We start from the raw sequence: 19,271 nt of genomic DNA, 5'->3' as shown, positions 1-19,271 counted from the left end.
GCCATTGTATTTTTAGTTCAGGGTGTTACCTACTGTGTGATTTTTAAAACAAACAAACAAAAAAAAGGCAGACTCCACCGCGCCTGGGACAGAGGTTTCAATAAAAAGCCACACCTTTACGAGATGTGTGATGATTTCACATTTCCTGAGCCTAAGCTCTTGGCTCTCGCTTTCATTCATTCAACTGTGCTCATTTCTGCCCATCCCAATAAATAAAAACCACAAAAAGAAACGGCATCATAAGGAAATGTGTCATCGCTCAGTTGAGCTCATTTTTTTTAATTTTTTTTTTGGCATTGCTTAAATCTCTTTTTATTTGTTCTTGATCATATGCTCCATTATCTCCTTGAGTTCATAAGTGAGAAGCAAGGAAATGTAAAACGGTCAGGGTTGAAGAAATGTGAGTGGTTGAAACGGGATGAATAGTCTAAAGATGAGTAAAGTGTGGGAGCTGTCATAACAACATACCATTTGTAAGCGCCAAGCTTCCCTCGCCATCAAGTGGTGTCACATTCAATAGTGCAGAGATTCACTGACGGGGGCAAAACCCCATGTACTGTATACACACACACACACACACACACACACACACACACACACAGAGGCAAGCTGCCAGCTGTTGACTTGACAGATTGGTACTGTAGTGCACTCAATGGCCCCACTTCATATCCCCAACTGGCCCCTCTTAATTTATTTGAAAATGACTGGACGAGTAAAAGCCACATGTCACAGTGATTGGACTGCAAACCCGTTTTATCAAAGCCGGTGCTGTCTCGCATTTTCCCTCAACTCCACCTTCACTTATAAACATGTCTAGATGTGGGTGTTAGCCTCGTAGCACCTAATGGTGGTACTTTTTTTTTCTCTCTCTCTCTTACTTTCAAAGGATTATTTCACTGATCTGATCACAAACGACAGCATCAGCTTTTTCCACATGTCCAAGAAAGTCTACCCTCACCGTCCTGTGATGATGGTCATCAGCCACGCCGCTCCTCACGGCCCCGAAGACTCAGCCCCGCAGTACGCCGAACACTTTCCAAACGCTTCCCAGCACATGTAAGTCAGAAGAAGATGCTCGTATCACAACTTCTAACCCGTGTTTAAAAAGGCAAAGTATAAAGTTCTTTTCATTTTTTTATTTAAGCATCATTATCAGAGATTAACAACCAGATAAAAACAGTCAAAACAACAAGACAATCATAGCATCACAGCAGCTTATACAGCAAACCTGGACAGAAATGTGGCAGAATGATGGCGTCAAATCTAACGTCAAATCTCTTTTCAGAAGCGGAGAAAGTTTCAATAAATATTATTTCACCTAAAAACAAAAATGTGATATTTCAAAATACATAAAAATTGTTCAAATATATTCATATATGCATTTTTGATCTTGTGCGATTGAAAAATGCTTAAATTATACGCAGTTAGTTGAGTGTTTTATAGTCGAGTGTTTCTAACATGACGAGAGTAGGCGCGACCCTCGGTCTCCAGACATGACGGGTTGCTCAGGAGCTGGAAGGGCTTGACGGCGTGGCAAGCGTGAAATCCCGATGATTTATCATCCAGGAATAGCAGGGGAACATGCGATGGAGCCCGTCAGGGATGGCGTTTCAGCACAGCGCCGCGCTCATGCCAACCCTGCATTCGCTTCCCACAAGTCTGGTCTCTTGGGTGGAAGCAGCGCTGCGTTCCACTCCGGGTCGTCCCGTTGGCCCCGTGCCCGGTTGTCTCATGGTGGGCCCTCCAAACCGGCTCCCAGAGTGCACTACTCCAGTCGCTTTTGCTTTGAAACTAATCTCCCCCTAACCTCCTCTTCTGTCCTCTCAGTGCGCCTTCCCCTTCGCTTTCTGTCCCACTTAACATTCCCCTCTATGTATCCTACCTCTCTGTTCATCTCTCCCTGCGCATTTCCACGTGTCATCTCGTTTTCCCTCATCCCAGCTCTTCGCTCTTCCCATCCCTTCCTCACGTCTTGTTTAATTCCCAAAAGGACTTCCTGACCCTGTCCATATCAATCAGTAGTTTCTCCCCGTGGCTCCTGGGATGCGAGGAATGCATTGTGCGCTCTGGAACACCCTTTGTGACATTATTAATTTATTTTTAGCCGGAGCCTCTGAGTGAAGGGGGTGGACCTGGGGCCCACGGGTGACTAAAAGGGTTGCCTCAGTGATCGTGTATAGGTGCAGGCTGTGTGTGTGTGTCTGTGTGTGTGAGGTTACTATGGAGAGCACAGGTGGTTGGCATGAGCGGGTGTTTGTTTTGGTGTTCGCCGACTTACTTGTTTTCATTATAGATGAGGCTAAACGTTTTTTATTTTCCTTTTGGCAGACGTTAAGATTTCCCTTCGCAGATTGGATTATTGTTCGACAATGTTCCCGTCCGATTCGGTTCATGACGGTGAAGTATCTACTTAGGTGAAGATTTCGATCTAGCTTCGGTGCAGTCGGGGGGCGGGGACGGGACTGCAGCAGTAAATGAGGAGCCGCCTCATAAATCAAACCAGTGTCTGTACTTTTGACAGCAACAATAGCAGGGGAGGGTTGGATGTTAATGTCATTAACATTCTTCACCGAAGGTGTTCTTGCCCACTTCCTTAGATGTAAGCCAGACTACCGTCTATTTCAGATGCGATAGATTAGGCGTGCTCGCTCAATTGTGTGCCTTAATAACAGTTCTGGTCGTAACTCGGCTAATTTGCTGCAAGGGAAAGTCGCTAAATTTTCACGTGGGATGTGCAATGTCACCAGGAGGCATTCTGGGGGGAACGGTGCTGCTGATGCTAAACAACGCAGACCTATATGTGACAGGTGGCAGGTGTGACCTCTCCTATACGGACCGGCTTCATTCCAGTGACCTCTGCATTCCTGGTTCCCTGGTGCTCGGGGCCCCATACCTTGGTGGCCCATTGCCCAGAGACAGGTCTCTTTGTGGGGCTTATTAGACCGCCTGCTAAGTCGGTGAAGAGTTCACCTTTATCACAAAGCAGGTCCGAGGAGAAAAGGACATGAAGCAGCTCAATCAAAGCGGCTCTCGTCGCAGGTCGTCATTAAGCATCTCAGTTTTGATACTTGAGGCTGCTAATTCAGAAGTGGAACCTGTGCATTTTTTAGCCTGTTTTAAGTCTGGCTTATTATAGTCTGTTGTACATAATTCATGTTCTCCTTTACTTTTAATGCCAGAAACCTTACAGATACAAAGTCCCACATTACGCATTTTCCTTATTTTACAACCAAGACAGGTGAACAGCATCTCTCAGTTAGCCTCTTTGCTATTTATCCTCTCTTGTTAACCCCCCCCCCCCATTTCAAAAGGCCATGACTTATTGAGTTTTTGCTCCAGAATTTGTTGCAAACTCGACTTTGGGGCCTATTATTTTCATAAGCATGTGCCAACCCTCAAATTACTGGCCTGTGCCAGGAGCGCAGCGGAGCACGGAGAGTCTCGTCTGTGTGCGAGAGGAGAGATGGTCGGAGAGGGGTGTGGAAAAACAGCGACGGCGCTGGCTGAAAATTATTAATACGTTTCCGTCAACCAACACGGCAGGGCCTTGGTGCATGTCAAACGGTGAAACAACTGTGGCACCTGTTGCTGAGCAGCCGTTTGTGAAAAGTAGCAAGCAGGTGATTCGTGTAGTTGTTATGTGCTGCAATAACCTGCATGCAGACAGATGTCGAGAAATATCTTCAGGCGTCTATGTGAAATCATCATGTCCTTGGTATACATGTGTATTCTATCAGTCCTAAATATTTTTGTGCATGTTCCTCTCTCCTTTGCGCCCTCCCAGCACCCCCAGCTACAATTACGCCCCGAACATGGACAAACATTGGATCATGCAGTACACAGGCCCCATGAAACCAATCCACATGGAGTTCACCAACTTCCTGCATCGGAAACGGCTGCAGACGCTTCAGTCTGTCGACGACTCTGTGCAGAAGGTGAATATAACACTAAATAAGACTTGTACATCTGTCAAGTACACAATCAATCTTCACCCTGTTGCTTCATTTATGTAGATATACGACATGCTAGAGGAAACTGGAGAGCTGGAGAACACTTACATCATCTATACAGCTGACCACGGCTACCACATCGGCCAGTTCGGGTTAGTCAAGGGGAAATCAATGCCATATGATTTTGATATCCGAGTGCCATTCTTCCTGAGAGGACCCAATGTGGAGCCAGGGGCAGTGTGAGTACAAACGTGCATCATCAACATCATCAACATCCTTCTTTGCAAAATCTCAGAATATGCTGTACTGTATCATTAAAGTTCCCAATGTTCTGTTCCGTCAGTCATTTGGTTTATATGGAATTAAGCTTCACAAGATTTAGTATATTTGTGCATGTTATTTCTTCAGAAACCCTCATCTGGTGCTGAACATTGACCTCGCTCCCACGATTCTCCACATTGCTGGACTGGACACCCCCCAAGACATGGATGGAAAATCTATCCTTAAGCTTCTGGAACAGGATCGGACTGGCAATAGGTTTGTATGGATCCATCATGCCATGCTGTCATGGATATTTTTGGTAGTAATTGCACAGCATGTGCGACATACAGTATGCACCAGTTCTCCTCGTTGGCCATTAGAGAGGAAATGCAAATTTCCACCGCTTAAATGATCGCTTTTGCTCCAACTGCACAAAAAGTGGGTTGAGGGCAATGTGGCAGATTTTCCCTTGGCTGCAAGTCGCTGAGGTCTCTCTTTTATTACGTTTCCTGCCGAATTTGTTTGCAAGCCGAACCTTGTGTTTCTCTGCAAAACCCACTCTATGAACAGCGTTCAATGCGAATGAAAAATGACTGCCCTTCACAAAGTATCTATTGTTAATACATGTGCACGAAACTCCTCCAGAGGCGCAGAGAGGATCGGGATAATTCGTTTAATGCTCAAAAGCAAGGTCTCGAGCTTTGCTGTGATCAGCTTCCATGTCCCTGGCTAGCTTTCTGTCTGACACGCCGTAGCAGATAGATCGTATGAATTTTACAAATGTTGTCTGTTTTGTTTTCCCAGATTCAAACCCAACCGGAAACCCAAAGTCTGGAGAGACACATTCCTTGTGGAGCGAGGGTAAGCGTGGGTTCTTTATTCCTCGTCCACACCACAGTCTCATGCATGTCGTTGCTGGGCATTGTATGTCACATAAACCTGAGAAACATTTAAATGAACCCAAAAAGTGCACGCTCCGCGTTGGAGCCACACAGCGGCATCTCCCGACTGTTTATCTGTCAGACACATCCTGACCACAGTCAGCTTGGAAGGCAGCAGTGGTCCTCACTTGTCTGGTAAAGCTATAAACGGCTGGTAAATTATGACAGTTCATGCATGGGGGGGGGGGATGGGGTTGCGTAACAGGGTCATGTGATGATTTACGGGGAAAACAAACTTGTTTTCCCCGTTTTTGTCCTCTCAGGAGCGTTTTCATATATTGAACACTGATATCGAACTTTATTGTGTCTTGGGACTTGACTTGTCGTGCAGTGTGAGGTTTAGTGAAAAGAGAATGAAGATACATTTTGGTAACATTGCCAAGCTAGTTATAAACAAAATAAACAAAGACCTTCCTGTCTCAGGATGATGTTCCCCTGAATATGGGCTGGAGACTACTTAATCCACTCGCAGGACGTGTCACTGGCTCTCCGGTGCGGAATGCAGCAGCCACACTCCTGCAAGCGCTCCACTTTTTCCTGAAGACCTGTTTTCTTTACAGTGCACATAATTGGATACAGTATGCTATTTGTCACAAGCCCTGACAGTTCTTTAATTAACCTGCCGTCTGCCAAGAGAAACACGATGCAGAAAATGATGCCTCGGATCTACCGCGTACCCATATATGCATGCAAATTTGACGGGAAAGACATTTCTTCTTGTTTTCATAATATTAAATTCAAGAAAATAAAAAAATAAAAACATTCTGGGTGAAGGCAGATTTTGCAAAGCTGCCTGTCACATGCTGCCTGGAGTGTGTGCTCCTGCGAACACACACTCGAGTGTTAGAAGAAGCTCTAGTTGCCCCTGTTGCAACGGTCAGCTCAGCTTGGAGCTGTGTAATAGTCTGTATGAGTCAGTACGGACATCCTTAGTTCATGTTGTTTTTTTGTTAAGCTTTCTCATTGATCATGTTTCATGGTCTAAAATTTTCAGTGCTGCCTAAAAGGGTGTGAAATGCTGAGTGACAGCAGGGGCCGACTATTGTGTTTGAGTGTCTTATCAGCTTCCTAATGCAGTTATCAGGGAGTGACATCAACAGCAATTAGCTCTTTTAGCACCCCAGGCTCAAATCAAGGGAGTAAATGTCAGCCGTTTCCCCTTTGCAGTGCTACAAAGTACCAAACAGAGAAGCAGACAGCTTGTGCTGTTACTATCCCTCTGCCTGTGGTTCCCGTGTGGCCAGGAAATGAGGTGCTGTGCACCACGGCAACATTTCTATAGTTTTTATAACCACTGAAAGAAGTCCACCCCCCCCTTTTTTTCGGCATCCACACCACAAGAACTGCAGCCAATTTTAACACTGTGATTACTATCCTTTCTTGTAAACCCTACTTCAGAGTTGAAGCTTTCTGAATGATAATAGAATTGGAAACTGCCGTTACAAAATAGAAAAAAGGGGAAAAAAAAAGGTTAGTTTCTATAAAACTAAGTACGGAGGAATATAGCAACATTGGAGCTCAAGCCAATATGCAGCAATGTAGAATTACAAGGTGATTTTCCACTTGTCACTCACCCACGGGCTGGCTGTGGCATTACTTCAGCCTTCCTATCTGCAGCATGAGTGCAGCTAGAAAGAAAAAAATAGAGGTATTTTTTTTAACTTTGTGGAGCTTCTCAGCCCCCATAACCCACAGATAGCTGCAGGAGCTTTTTGTTCTTCAAGCAAAACATTCTCAAAGGAACTTATAGTGGCAGAAAGTTTGGGGTAGAGGAAAAGACATGGCTTGGCTGAAGACTCAAGCAGTCCTTGTGGTGGTGGTGGTGATAGTGGTGGCGGCAGGGGAAAATGAAGCATTTCCATCTTATGCCAAACTAAGGTCAAACACCCTGAAATTTGATAGATATAACCTCCACGTGCATGCCCTCAGGCACATTCAGACATGACAGAACATATCCTTTATTTGGCAAAGATCGCAGACGTGTGCCAAGGCCAAGACACCGTTTTAATGAATGAGAATTTGATTTGGCCTGTTTTTGACCCCTTGAATAAGTCAGTTTCTTGATATGGTGTTCCTTGTGTTTACATGTTGCATCTTGTAGAAAGATCCTGAGAAAGAAAGATGACTCCGTGAGCAATCAACACACCAACAGCCTTCCCAAGTACAAGAAGGTCAGAGAAACCTGCCAGCAGGCTGAATTCCAGACACCATGCGAACAGCCTGGACAGGTAAAAGAAAGACACTCATTTGCACAGAAACTGCAAATGTTCTCCCTGCAGATGCATGTCGATAGCGACCTCTCAAATCTTATTCGGCCCTTTTCTAACAACAGCGTGTCACTCTTCAAGTGACCTCCACGCTGCCTGCTGAGGAATTCTGCACAGCACCGAGAACATCAGTCGGTTTATAATGGGTCTCCTTTGCGCCATTTTGCGGTCCATTAATTTGTGGGCACTTTCCTTTTCATCTGCGCCCATTAATTTTCAGCCAGATGGTACAGTATGTGGCCTCGGAGCAGACAGGCCAGAGAAATACAAATTGTTACAAATTTCAGGTAGTGTTAAATTACAGGCAGCGTTTCTAAGAGTCTGGCTAATACAATCCAGATCCATTTTTATGACCGCACAAATGTGTGTATGTAACAATCACTTATTAAAGACAGCAATGGAGCGATTTCTGGTGAGCTCAGAAGTGTGTCGTGCAAGTGTGGGTGCAGGATCACAGCTGTGCAGAGTATCGTGACTGCAGTGCCGTGGGATGGTGTGAGTGGCTTGCGATGCATGCTACACCCACTTCAGTTTGCATTATCGTCTTGTCTGCATATAGCAGAGAAATTCTTTAACGGCGATCTCAGATGGCTGTAGAATAACATTTGCTGAAAGCCACGCAAGTGTTTTTATAGGCAGTCACTGCAACAGTAACAGCAAATCAACCACTTGCTAACCAGTGTGCTCCTCCCTTTGTCTTTCTTATTTATTTTTTTTGCTCTTCTACTGCTGCCATACACGCATGTTGCATCTGGTCTTAATGGGTTAAAGTGCTCACAGTAGGGTGGATAAAGGAGGAGGATAAAGAAAGGCAGAGATTGTTTTCATCCTCCAGTGACAATGCATGTCTCTCCCTCGTGTCTAGTCTAATGTTGACACGACCGCTCTGCGGGGCCCGTAAGCTCCTCCAGGAGAAACCTGATCTGCCTTACGCCTCTTTGTTGGGACCCTTGTTCCCACACTTTGCACTGATCATCTGCGGCGCAGCCTGCAGATGCACCGTTTGCATTTATACAGGACCTAACCGGCAGCAGTAGTCGCAGCAGCGAGCATCGGAGCAGTGTTTTTTATGATGGAATGCATGTTGTGAAAGACGCAGGGGAGTGTGTGGAAATGTGTTTATACAATTATGTGAGTGACGCACTTGACTGACATACCCGGTGTGAGAAGTGATGGGGGTTTCCTCTCCGTTTCACGAGCAGCAGACAGAGCTGATTCCTCTCACATGCTTGTATTGGTTTCACCTCTCGCCGCTTTTGGATGCCATTCTTTCCCCGCTGACTGGCATCTGCCCCCGTCAAAGGCATTTTTTCCTGTTAAAAAAAATGTCTAAAATCACTGAAGATTTCTCTCTTGGAATCTGTAATCATTTCTGATGTTGCAAATCTGTCAATTGCAACAGCGATGCAGGACATTCCTCAAGGCAGTATAACCGTGTGCTTTCACTTCTACCTTGAAAGGCAAAAATCATGTGTATCTCTTGCTCTCGTTGTCTTTGACAGAGGTGGCACTGTGTGGAGGAGATTACTGGGAAGTGGAGGATACAAAAGTGCAAAGGTGGTTCGAAAGAAGGCTCCAGGAAAAGGGCTCGCAGCCTGAAGCCCCGCAGCAGTTATAACAACAGAGACAAGGCCTGTGACTGCGAGGACGCTCTGTACAAACCGTCTAAGGCAGAACGCCGCTCCCAACGGCAGTTCTCGTCCTCTGCAGGCCAACGTGAGCATCAATTCTGGTCTAAAATAATAATAATGTGCTTGAGTATAGTCATTTTAACAATAAAAAAACTGGCTCTTCTTGTATAGTGGTTTTTATTACAACATTTCAGTTTAAAAATTGACACCGGTTCAACTTTTATTAATCTCTTTATTCACTTACAGCGTTGTCATTGATGTCTGAGTGCCGGTAGTTGGAAAAAGAAGTCTGTAAAAGCTCAGAGCTTGACTTTATGAAATTGATTATTTATGCTCTGAAGGTAGGCAGATGCCTGTAAAAACCAGACAACCTGCAGCAAGTGTGGCTCTTGCTCTGTGCTTCGTGCTCTCGTGTGATTTGACGCCCTCTTGTGGTGGAAGGACAAAGTACAGCTTTAGTATGAGCATCTAATGATCTTTAAAAGGTCCATATATGATCACAGTTATGAAGAGAACTCAAATTTCCTGTTCTGTGACAGGTTATCGTCCTCGTTTCGTCCATACGCGGTCTGCCAGGTCTCTGTCCGTGGAGTTTGAGGGGCAGATTTACGACGTGGACCTGCAAGCAGATGACACCTCAGCCGTCCGCCGCCGCGTCATCTCAAAGCGGCACTACAACCCAGAGGACCCAGACTTTGACGCGGGGTCTGACGACGGTTCGGAGGAAATGCTGGCGGACGACACCAACGCAGTGGGTTACCCCAACTCTGTGAAAGTCACACACAAGTAAGAAAGCCGTCCTGTGAAGAATAGTAAAGTCCACTCCTCACTTGAACTGCAAAAAAACACATTTCTAGGGAAGTAATAAACAAAAAAAGCCTTGTTTCAAGGATTTTTTTTGTCTAGTCTAGACTTTTTTCTTGCTAGTTTTAAGAATTCTTGTCAAGAAAAAATTTTGTTTTTTAAATATAAGACAATTTGCCTAGATTCAAGAATATAACTTATATTCTTGAATCTAGGCAAATAAGCCTTATAATAAGGCTTATTTCTAGAGACCCTGCTTTTGCAGTGTGTGTGTGTGTGTGTGTGTGTGTGTCTGGAGAACAGTATGCACATTTTTTTCCTTTCATTTTTGATTGTTTTTAGATGTTACATCTTGATGAATGACAGCGTTCACTGTGAGAGAGAAATCTACCAGTCCTCCCGAGCCTGGAAAGATCATAAGAGCTACGTGGACCAGGAGGTGAGTGTACAAACCGGTTTTCATTTACTCCTCCAGTGCTGGATGGATTTGTTTTTCTTTTTCTCCAAAGTAAATGATTTGCCATAACAGGAACAAATAGCCTGAGTGTTGGAATGACCTGTTTTTCAGATTGAAGCTCTTCAAGACAAAATCAAGAACCTCCGGGAAGTGCGGGGCCATCTGAAGCGGACGCGGCCAGACGAGTGCGACTGTGGAAAAGGGTCAGTTGCTCGGTATTTCAAAACAAATACAAGTTATTTATAGTTTATGTAAAAGCTGCATTTGAGTGCACAGACAAAAAGGTTTTGTTTTACCAGCCATGGCCATGACCATTTCTTTTCTTGTAAAAACAGCTATTACAACAAAGGACACAGAAACAAGGGAGATAGATTGAAGAGCAGGAGTGATCAGCTCCATCCATTTAAGTGAGTTTCTCCTCCCCTTCAGTTTTGGTTTCATGATTATGTGCAGATCATGGCTTGTTTAACTATGTTTGTACAAGTGTGCAAGTGCTGCTCCACATCTGGCTGATCTGTAGACGCCAGGTTATATCGGTTGCTGTCTAGAGCGCAGATGAGCAGTCAGTGCAGTGCGATGTGTTGATGATGTTTGCAACCCTTAAACACTCTCAGCTTTCTGCAGAATCATGCCATCTATACATTTTCAATTGAATGTTTGGCCCCCCTTGAATGGAGTTCAATTGAGTAAGCAGATGTTTGGCCATGAATCTGTTTTATATGTGTATGTGGAAGCGATTGAGTTGCATGGAAAGATGGAATGATTTAACAGAGGGGAAATCATTCAGTCCTTCAAATACAAAGATCAGCTTGCACCGGGAAACACTGGGAACCGATTATAGCAATACGAAGCAGCTGTTTCCAGCGGGGCCTGCTGCGTGTTCGGGCGGGGAAGAAGAGGGGACAGTGGCTAGGATGTCATCCCGGAGAAAATTGGACATAAGAGCTTAAACATAAAAGTAAACAGGCCGTCATCCCCTGGCAGGGGCGACGCGTTCTGGGAAGTCCCCGCTACATCATCCATCGCTGCGGTTATTGGCAATCGAGAGGTCGGCGCTGATGTCATGTTCGGGTCCCGCTTACAGAGACTCTGTCATGTTTCCGTCCGACAGGGAGGCCGCGCAGGAAATGGACGGGAAGGCCCAGCTGTACAACGAGATCCGCCGGAGGAAAAAGGAGAGGAAGGTGAAGAAGCGGCAGAGGAAAGGCGACGACTGCAGCCTGCCGGGCCTCACCTGCTTCACACACAACAATGACCACTGGCAGACGGCTCCGTTCTGGACACGTGTGTATATTTACTTCAGCCCTCTCATGACAGATCGGAGCATTCCTGCATCTGTCACTGTTTAACGCTGCTTTCCCAATGTTTACACTGTCTCACTTGATTTACTAGATATGTTCCCCACTTCACTTTTATGTATTTTGTGTGAAAAGACCCAAACTCCAAAACAGTGACAATATCAATTATTTCTCAGTGGGTGGATTCTGTGCGTGCACCAGCTCCAACAACAACACCTACTGGTGCCTGAGAACCATCAACGAGACCCACAACACGCTCTTCTGCGAGTTTTCCACAGGCTTCCTGGAGTACTTTGACCTCAACAGTGACCCCTACCAGGTGGGTGGAGATCTGACCGCAGTTTTCCTGCTGTTTATTCCTCCTCGGTCTTTCTAGAGCGATTTTCATTGACTTTTGTGGAGCTTTTGGGAAAATTCTTGGAGTTTATTGTTTTCTGTAATGAATGTGATTTAGGAATGGGCGATATTTTACCGTTCACGATATACCGTCAAAAAAATTCCTCACGATAAGAATTTGCCATCTCGTGGTAAAAACGATAAATTCCCGTTGATGAAGGAAGGAAGGAAGGAAGGAAGGAAGGAAGGAAGGAAGGAAGGAAGGAAGGAAGGAAGGAAGGAAGGAAGGAAGGAAGGAAGGAAGGAAGGAAGGAAGGAAGGAAGGAAGGAAGGAAGGAAGGAAGGAAGGAAGGAAGGAAGGAAGGAAGGAAGGAAGGAAGGAAGGAAGGAAGGAAGGAAGGAAGGAAGGAAGGAAGGAAGGAAGGAAGGAAGGAAGGAAGGAAGGAAGGAAGGAAGGAAGGAAGGAAGGAAGGAAGGAAGGAAGGAAGGAAGGAAGGAAGGAAGGAAGGAAGGAAGGAAGGAAGGAAGGAAGGAAGGAAGGAAGGAAGGAAGGAAGGAAGGAAGGAAGGAAGGAAGGAAGGAAGGAAGGAAGGAAGGAAGGAAGGAAGGAAGGAAGGAAGGAAGGAAGGAAGGAAGGAAGGAAGGAAGGAAGGAAGGAAGGAAGGAAGGAAGGAAGGAAGGAAGGAAGGAAGGAAGGAAGGAAGGAAGGAAGGAAGGAAGGAAGGAAGGAAGGAAGGAAGGAAGGAAGGAAGGAAGGAAGGAAGGAAGGAAGGAAGGAAGGAAGGAAGGAAGGAAGGAAGGAAGGAAGGAAGGAAGGAAGGAAGGAAGGAAGGAAGGAAGGAAGGAAGGAAGGAAGGAAGGAAGGAAGGAAGGAAGGAAGGAAGGAAGGAAGGAAGGAAGGAAGGAAGGAAGGAAGGAAGGAAGGAAGGAAGGAAGGAAGGAAGGAAGGAAGGAAGGAAGGAAGGAAGGAAGGAAACAAACAAACAAACAAACAAACAAACAAACAAACAAACAAACAAACAAACAAACAAACAAACAAACAAACAAACAAACAAACAAACAAACAAACAAACAAACAAACAAACAAACAAACAAACATTCCCGTTGATGACGTTTTTGTGTAACAAACATGGCGGATCTGAGAGTGAGATAGATTTATAGTTGAAAAGGTGGAGCTGAATTGGTATTTTTTTTATCGTCATTTTTATCGTTATCGGGATAAATGCCAGTAATTATCGTGATACATTTTTTAGTCCATACCGCCCATCCCTAATGTGATTATGCTATTGTAAAAGTGATCTAATAAGCTTTAAATCTCCTTTTCTTCATTATTACGCAGACTTGTTTCTAGATAATTCCTAATAACATTTGAATAAGAACCATTTCAATATCATAAATGGCTTAAATACTCAGTGACATGTTACCTCTTCCTGACATCAGGGAGCCAGTTCAACACTGATTTCCAAGTTACTGTAAAGACAATGCTGTTTAGATCATTATTAGCGACTGAAGATGTTCATGAAAGTTATGTTGGTTTGAAATAGTTTACAGGCTGCCAATGACATCAGTGTTTTTGTGTAACTACCAGCTGACCAACGCGGTGTACGCCGTGGACCGGGACGTGCTGAACAGCCTGCACGCCCAGCTCATGGAGATGAGGAGTTGTCAGGGCTACAAGCAGTGTAACCCTCGCCCTAAAGGCTTGGATGCAGGTAAAAAACACCGACTCACAGCCGCTGCATCCCCCCCGTCTTAATGTCTCTGACAGTTTAGTGAGATGGTTGGACATGTGGACATGTAGCTGATATCCCACCAAAGACTGAAACGGATTCCACACACAGAGGAGCTGACGCTCATTGTAGCTGTTAAAAGAACAACTGTAATCTGATGGGTAATTTGTTTTTAAAGAAGAGAAAAAAAAAAGTTTCTTACAGTTTCTGGAGTCTTCTGCTGTGAGTCTGTTTCAGACTGGCTGGTGTGTGTTTTGACACATCTGCATGCTGCATGTGTTTAAGGAATGACCCTTTCAGAGATTTGTGTGCATCTGTGGAAAGTTCAGGTGGAGGTCATTGAATCATTACTGAAATTTGTTTTCTTCATCTGTGTTAGATGTTTTCATCACAATGAAACTCGTGCATCTCTCTTTCAGCCCAGGATCTTCTTCTACTCTATTTCCACCCTCCCCTCATTTATCAAAGTTTTCAGTTTTAGTCCGGTACCAAAAGACCAAGGCCGAGTTAAAGCTGCGCATCTGATCATCTTCCTTTTTGGAGTGTGAGACATTATTTTAAGGATGCTGTCATCGCCGCAGTTAAATCTGTCGGTCTGTTTTCATCACTGCTATCATCGGCCGTATCTTTCCATCAATCCTAATAAATGTGCCGAGTGATGGAGATGGTTAATATGTAACGCAAGCCTGCAGTGCTTGTGTGAGGCATGAGCTGGCTGTTCTGTTTTAGGACCTGATGGTGAAAACCTTCACGTCAGTTACTGATAGCCGGACACCGGAGCTGGCAAAGCTGCGCTGAGGAATCAGAACGCTGTGTCGGTCCTGGCGTGCTGCACCTGTCAAAAGCTCACCAGCACGTCACAAAACAGCCCAAAGCCTTTTAATCGCACTGGCCGACCGTCCTCAAGTGCAATACTGCTGTTAGCTAGTTTAAGAGCGGTTTTGGGTTTCTTTTCCTGTAGAAATTGACTAATAAAACTTAACTTTTGATTAAATGAATGAAGCAGCATCTATAAGATATTTTTGTTTGTTTTGCCTTTGAAGGGGGAAACTGGTCAACGTTGCCACCCATCAAACCACTTTATCCTGAATTCTCGTCTTTCCACACTGTTTTCCTTCATTTACATCCAAATCTACTTCCTACCTGCAATCTTCTATTATAATTTTATTTTTATTTTTTCATAGTGAGTAGCAGCAGTGCATCAGTGACTGATCTATTTATCCCTCCCCACATCCCCTGGAATCAAAGCATTAACAATCGATTGCTTTTATTTTTCCGATCAGGAGGTAAAGATGGAGGAAGCTATGAGCCACACAGGTATCCACCAAGTTTTGTTCCTCTTCAGTGGCTTCTTCTTTAACACCTGCATGGGCCGAATTGCCTCATTCCCACTAATAAATCCATCCATGGAGTGCTGACGCTTGATCTGTGGCTGCATGCTGGGAACGCTAACAAATCATAACAGAACTGTTTCTCTCTCTCTTTAAATTCCATATATGGGCACATGATCTATATCTGCTGTATGCTGCGAGTCTGTAGCTATTTGAACATGTAAGCAGCTGCCAAAATATGTTACCTGGCACTGAGATACTTTCACACCTTTTGCTTGAGAGCGTGACCTTTTTCTGAGACTGTTACAACTAGCGATCCGGAGAAGGTGCTGCATACGTGTTCACCTGAGACCAGCCCAAGCATCAGATGTACGCCAATGACAATGCATGATGCCGCATCATCCTCTCATGCATCATTACATTCAAATTTAAGGAATACGCTGACACTTTGGGGGATAGACCTGCGAGATGATTGATACTCCTTTCCTCTTTTTGTGGTAGAGCCAAGAAATGGTTAACTTCGCCTCCAAGAAGAACATCTAAATCTCACTAGAATCATGTTGTTTCTTTTTTATTAAAGCCATACAAAACCCAGGAGAGAGAGTTTCACATGGCTGCACTTTCTTGGCTCCGACTGCGGACTTCTTGAAGCCATTTTGCGGGTTTCTGGAGAAAAAAAGCTAATAACCTTTCCCTATCTGTTATTCTCAGTCAACTACGCAGGTTTATGTGTATTTTACAGACCCAGAAGTAACAATCATCTCGCCTATCTTTTTGGAAAGAAGATTAAGTAAATAAAGCACCCAAAATGTGAAACTATTCCTCCATCACATCATACTCCATCCATAAGTAGAGAGTCCTCACATCCTGTTCCAGTGTATTGTGGTGTTCAGAGTAGCTCTCATTTCACTCATGGTCATTGATAGAGGTAGAACAAGCACTTGAGTTGATACGTATCTCTGTCCCCACCCTTTGACCCCTCTGGCACCTGCTTACCAGGCAGCAGCAGCATCGAAAGTGGTCAAAGAGGAGACCGAGCCTCTCGTTCCCGTGAGTGCAACAGTCCGAATCACATCCTCCGTAGCTGCAGTAGTCGCAGGAAAAGCTGCTCTCAAAGGGACAGCCTGATGTTTCTTTAAGCCCGACTCTCATTCAGTTTTTGTCCGACAGTCTCTTTTCCTGAATTATTTTTCTGTGCAGACGGCTTGGTGACAAACTCATCTTCTCATTTTATTTCTGAGCATTTTCTTGGTTTGGAAACCACCCATCTGTTTCTTCTGCTGCTTTTTTTTTTTTTTTTTTTGCTGTTTCAATTTCATTTCAGGTTACCTGACTTTGCATATCCACTCGGCGCAGACTTGCCATTAACTATGCCATCATATACTTCCTGTGCAGCTTAGTGTGTAATGATGGATCATTCTCTGTTTGGTTTCTTTTCAGTACGTCCTTTTTAAAGTGATTAAGCAAAACGGCAGCATGTTTGCACAACTCACGGCTTGAGCTCAGTGTGGGTGCTGTGTTTATCTAGCGCTGCTTTGAACTGCGTGTGTATGTGAGCGTGCACGCCCGGGGGCTGCAGACCTCGCGCCGGTGGCTGCTGTAGTGAGAACCGGAAGCCGGGCCCGACTGCATGCTGCCTGAGTAAACTTGAAAAAAGCTTCTCGTTCTTTTAACTCCAGATCCCTAAAGTCTACCCGTTTTCTTTTTGTCTGGCAGCACACAGCCGGGATGGGAAGGACGACAGGGTTAAGCTACCCAACTTGACAGACGAGGAGGTGAACTGGCAGGAACTGGAGGATTTATATAGCATAAACGAAAGCCTGTATGAATGTAGGCCTGACTACAGCCCCAGCCCGGACAACTGGGCCAACTTCCAGAATGACGTAGATAAAATGTTTGCACTGCGACACGTTTTGAACAAATTCAACCAAACCCGAAAGCTTGACGACTCCACCCTGCCAGAGCTGGGCTCTGGGGCCGGGGGTGGGAGCTCTGAAGAGGGCAGCGGAGGAGAGCCGGCCTCCGCCAGCGCCGCCTGGCTCGGCCCGGCATCAGGGACTGGCTTCACCACCCCCGCCCCCAACAGGACGCCGTCAGCGCCGCCCGCACTGGAGAGGAAGCTGGAAACCTTTCTGAACGACCTCCCCGAGAGCCTGCGCAAGACTCTCGGAGGGTTTGACGTGTCGGCAGCGCTGGTGACATCAGGCCAGAGCAGCGACGACCTCATCATCTGGACGGATGGGTGGGTGCAGCAGCTGGAGGAGATGGAGGGAGACGCGTTCAGCGGGAACGGGCCGACGGAGATGGAGACGCGACACGACAGCCTCCTGCGTTCTCACGGCGGCCCGCGAGCCCAGCAGGAGCTCCCTCCAGGCCACCGGGGTCGGCTCGGCCTCGGCCTGGACCCGGAGGAAGAGGAGGACATTTTCCAGGCTCAAGGCTATCTCCCTTTCTTCCCACAGACTCCCAGGCCGACGGTGCGGGCCAGCGTCACCGGGCCCCCCGCAACCCCAGAACCCAGCAGGGAGTCCCCCCTGCCCGTCGGCCTGAGCTACGAGGGCAGCGGCTCTCTCTCTCAGCCCTCCCAGTAGACGCTCGGGGGGAGACGAGTGCTCAGGCCGGCCCACCGACCAGCCTCCGGTCGCCGTAGTGACGAGACACTGTGATTAGAAGAAGAGATTGCCAAGAGCAATGGCGAGCAATGCCACCTCAGTCAGTCAGAGTTGTATAATGAGTATTAAATTTATTGTTTATTTTTTTATTGGTGCCTACATTTATTAGTAAACAGTATTTTTTTTCTTTTTTCAAATATATATATATAAATATATAAATGTGTATATATTTAGAAAAGAAAAAGCCTTAAAGCAGCTAAACTTGAGTTGGGATTAAAGATGATTCCTCACAGATGCATTGAATAATGATGTTTTTAATATAATTTTTTTTTTTTTTATGAAAACGGTGAGCGGTGAAACCATCTCAGCAGCTGACTGGACGACCAGCGTTACTGAGGTTTTGTGTTACACAAACCTGACTAGAGACAGAAAGCTCCACGAGAAGGCCAAATGCACTTTTGTTTTTTTTAAACTTTCCCACATTATGACCCTTTTTTTTTTTTTTCTTGCTCTGCAAATGTGGTCCGTATTACCTTCTTTTTTTCTCGAGACAAAACTTGGATTGGACCCTGTGAAGTTTCCTTTCAGCAGTTTGTTTCATCATCCTGGCAATAATACGTTTAGACAATCATGGGAACAGTCATTGAGGTTACACGTCATACCTGAATTACACAGCAGCAGCAAACCCTGCTCTAGTCTACAAAGTCATTTTCTTGCTTTGCAATTTCTTAAACTTGGAAAACTTGCTGCTCTCCATCACAATCCAAGGCCTTTAGTTTTGAAGTAAATTTTCCTGACTGTATAAGCATTTTCTCATGATTAATCACCAATTAATAATGCAGTGTGTGATTATTGGTTTTGATCATTCAGAGTAACGGAGCTCATGGCCAATGCATTTGTCACATAATCAGTTTTATCTGACAGGATAATTAAATAAATCTAAAGTATTTCAAGTCTGCTGAAAAATGTCTGTCAGCATCTTCTAGTTTTAAACTGGTCCCACAAAAACTCTTTATTCATCCCTGAACGTGTGTGTCAACGTGTTACAACTCTGGTTTCAGAGAGATCCATGTCGCTGTTAAGATAAATAAACCTTTTCCACCCTGAGTTTTGTCCCGTCACTCGTCTCTGTGGTCCATCATTTGTAATAACTCCAGACAAGTTCATCTTTTTTTTTTCTTCAGTTTTTAATGACAATTATCAAGTATTCAAGGCATCTGTAAACCGAGTGTTCACAAACAGACTGTTGCTCCTGAGGGACGCAAAGCAACAAGAGCCCAACTTTCTGAATGTCGCTGCAGCCTTAGAGCCGACGTGAACTCATCTGTGCCCGAAGGAGTTCAGACGTTTGGAGAGCAGGATGCTGAAAAGTGTAAAAGGTCACTTCCAGTGTCTGACCGGAGAGGCTCGCTGGACGATCCCCTCCTCTTCCTCCGCTTTGGTCTCTGTTCCTGCTTGTTTCATGAGTGGAATTATGCCTTCATTTCCATTTAAAACCTTGTATCAGCACAAGTTTCATGAAGAGCTACTATATCATTATAATTGAGATGAAGTTACTTTTGATCTTTTTAGTTTTTTTAATTAAAAAAGTGATGAGTACAGCACACGAGAGGAAGAGCAGAGAATCAGCACAGAGGACCAGCGTAGCCTCGT

The 19,271-nt window shown here is 45.1% G+C and overlaps 1 protein-coding gene across 2 annotated transcripts in view; it reads left to right on the top strand.

Annotated features, from left to right (window-relative positions):
- Nucleotides 1-18,731, top strand: part of sulf1 (sulfatase 1) — a 37,059-nt gene extending 18,328 nt beyond the window's left edge. The window contains exons 5-20 of one of the 2 annotated variants that reach the window (XM_061712945.1): nucleotides 887-1,056; nucleotides 3,785-3,935; nucleotides 4,014-4,189; nucleotides 4,359-4,487; nucleotides 5,016-5,072; nucleotides 7,254-7,380; nucleotides 8,922-9,135; nucleotides 9,590-9,836; nucleotides 10,197-10,293; nucleotides 10,423-10,514; nucleotides 10,647-10,718; nucleotides 11,423-11,595; nucleotides 11,786-11,928; nucleotides 13,534-13,657; nucleotides 14,959-14,992; nucleotides 16,723-16,888. In XM_061712945.1, the coding sequence (XP_061568929.1) occupies nucleotides 887-1,056; nucleotides 3,785-3,935; nucleotides 4,014-4,189; nucleotides 4,359-4,487; nucleotides 5,016-5,072; nucleotides 7,254-7,380; nucleotides 8,922-9,135; nucleotides 9,590-9,836; nucleotides 10,197-10,293; nucleotides 10,423-10,514; nucleotides 10,647-10,718; nucleotides 11,423-11,595; nucleotides 11,786-11,928; nucleotides 13,534-13,657; nucleotides 14,959-14,992; nucleotides 16,723-16,756 (2,040 nt within the window). In that variant the 3' untranslated portion in view covers nucleotides 16,757-16,888. Of the gene's footprint in view, nucleotides 1-886; nucleotides 1,057-3,784; nucleotides 3,936-4,013; nucleotides 4,190-4,358; nucleotides 4,488-5,015; nucleotides 5,073-7,253; nucleotides 7,381-8,921; nucleotides 9,136-9,589; nucleotides 9,837-10,196; nucleotides 10,294-10,422; nucleotides 10,515-10,646; nucleotides 10,719-11,422; nucleotides 11,596-11,785; nucleotides 11,929-13,533; nucleotides 13,658-14,958; nucleotides 14,993-16,722 lie in introns of both variants that reach the window. The other variant, XM_061712946.1, reaches the window with a different exon arrangement.
- The last annotated feature ends 540 nt before the right edge of the window (nucleotides 18,732-19,271 follow it).

This window comes from Cololabis saira, chromosome 22, assembly GCF_033807715.1.
Source record: "Cololabis saira isolate AMF1-May2022 chromosome 22, fColSai1.1, whole genome shotgun sequence".
In the NCBI taxonomy this organism is placed as follows: Eukaryota; Metazoa; Chordata; class Actinopteri; order Beloniformes; family Belonidae; genus Cololabis; species Cololabis saira.
This window is presented reverse-complemented; position numbering and strand designations above follow the sequence as displayed.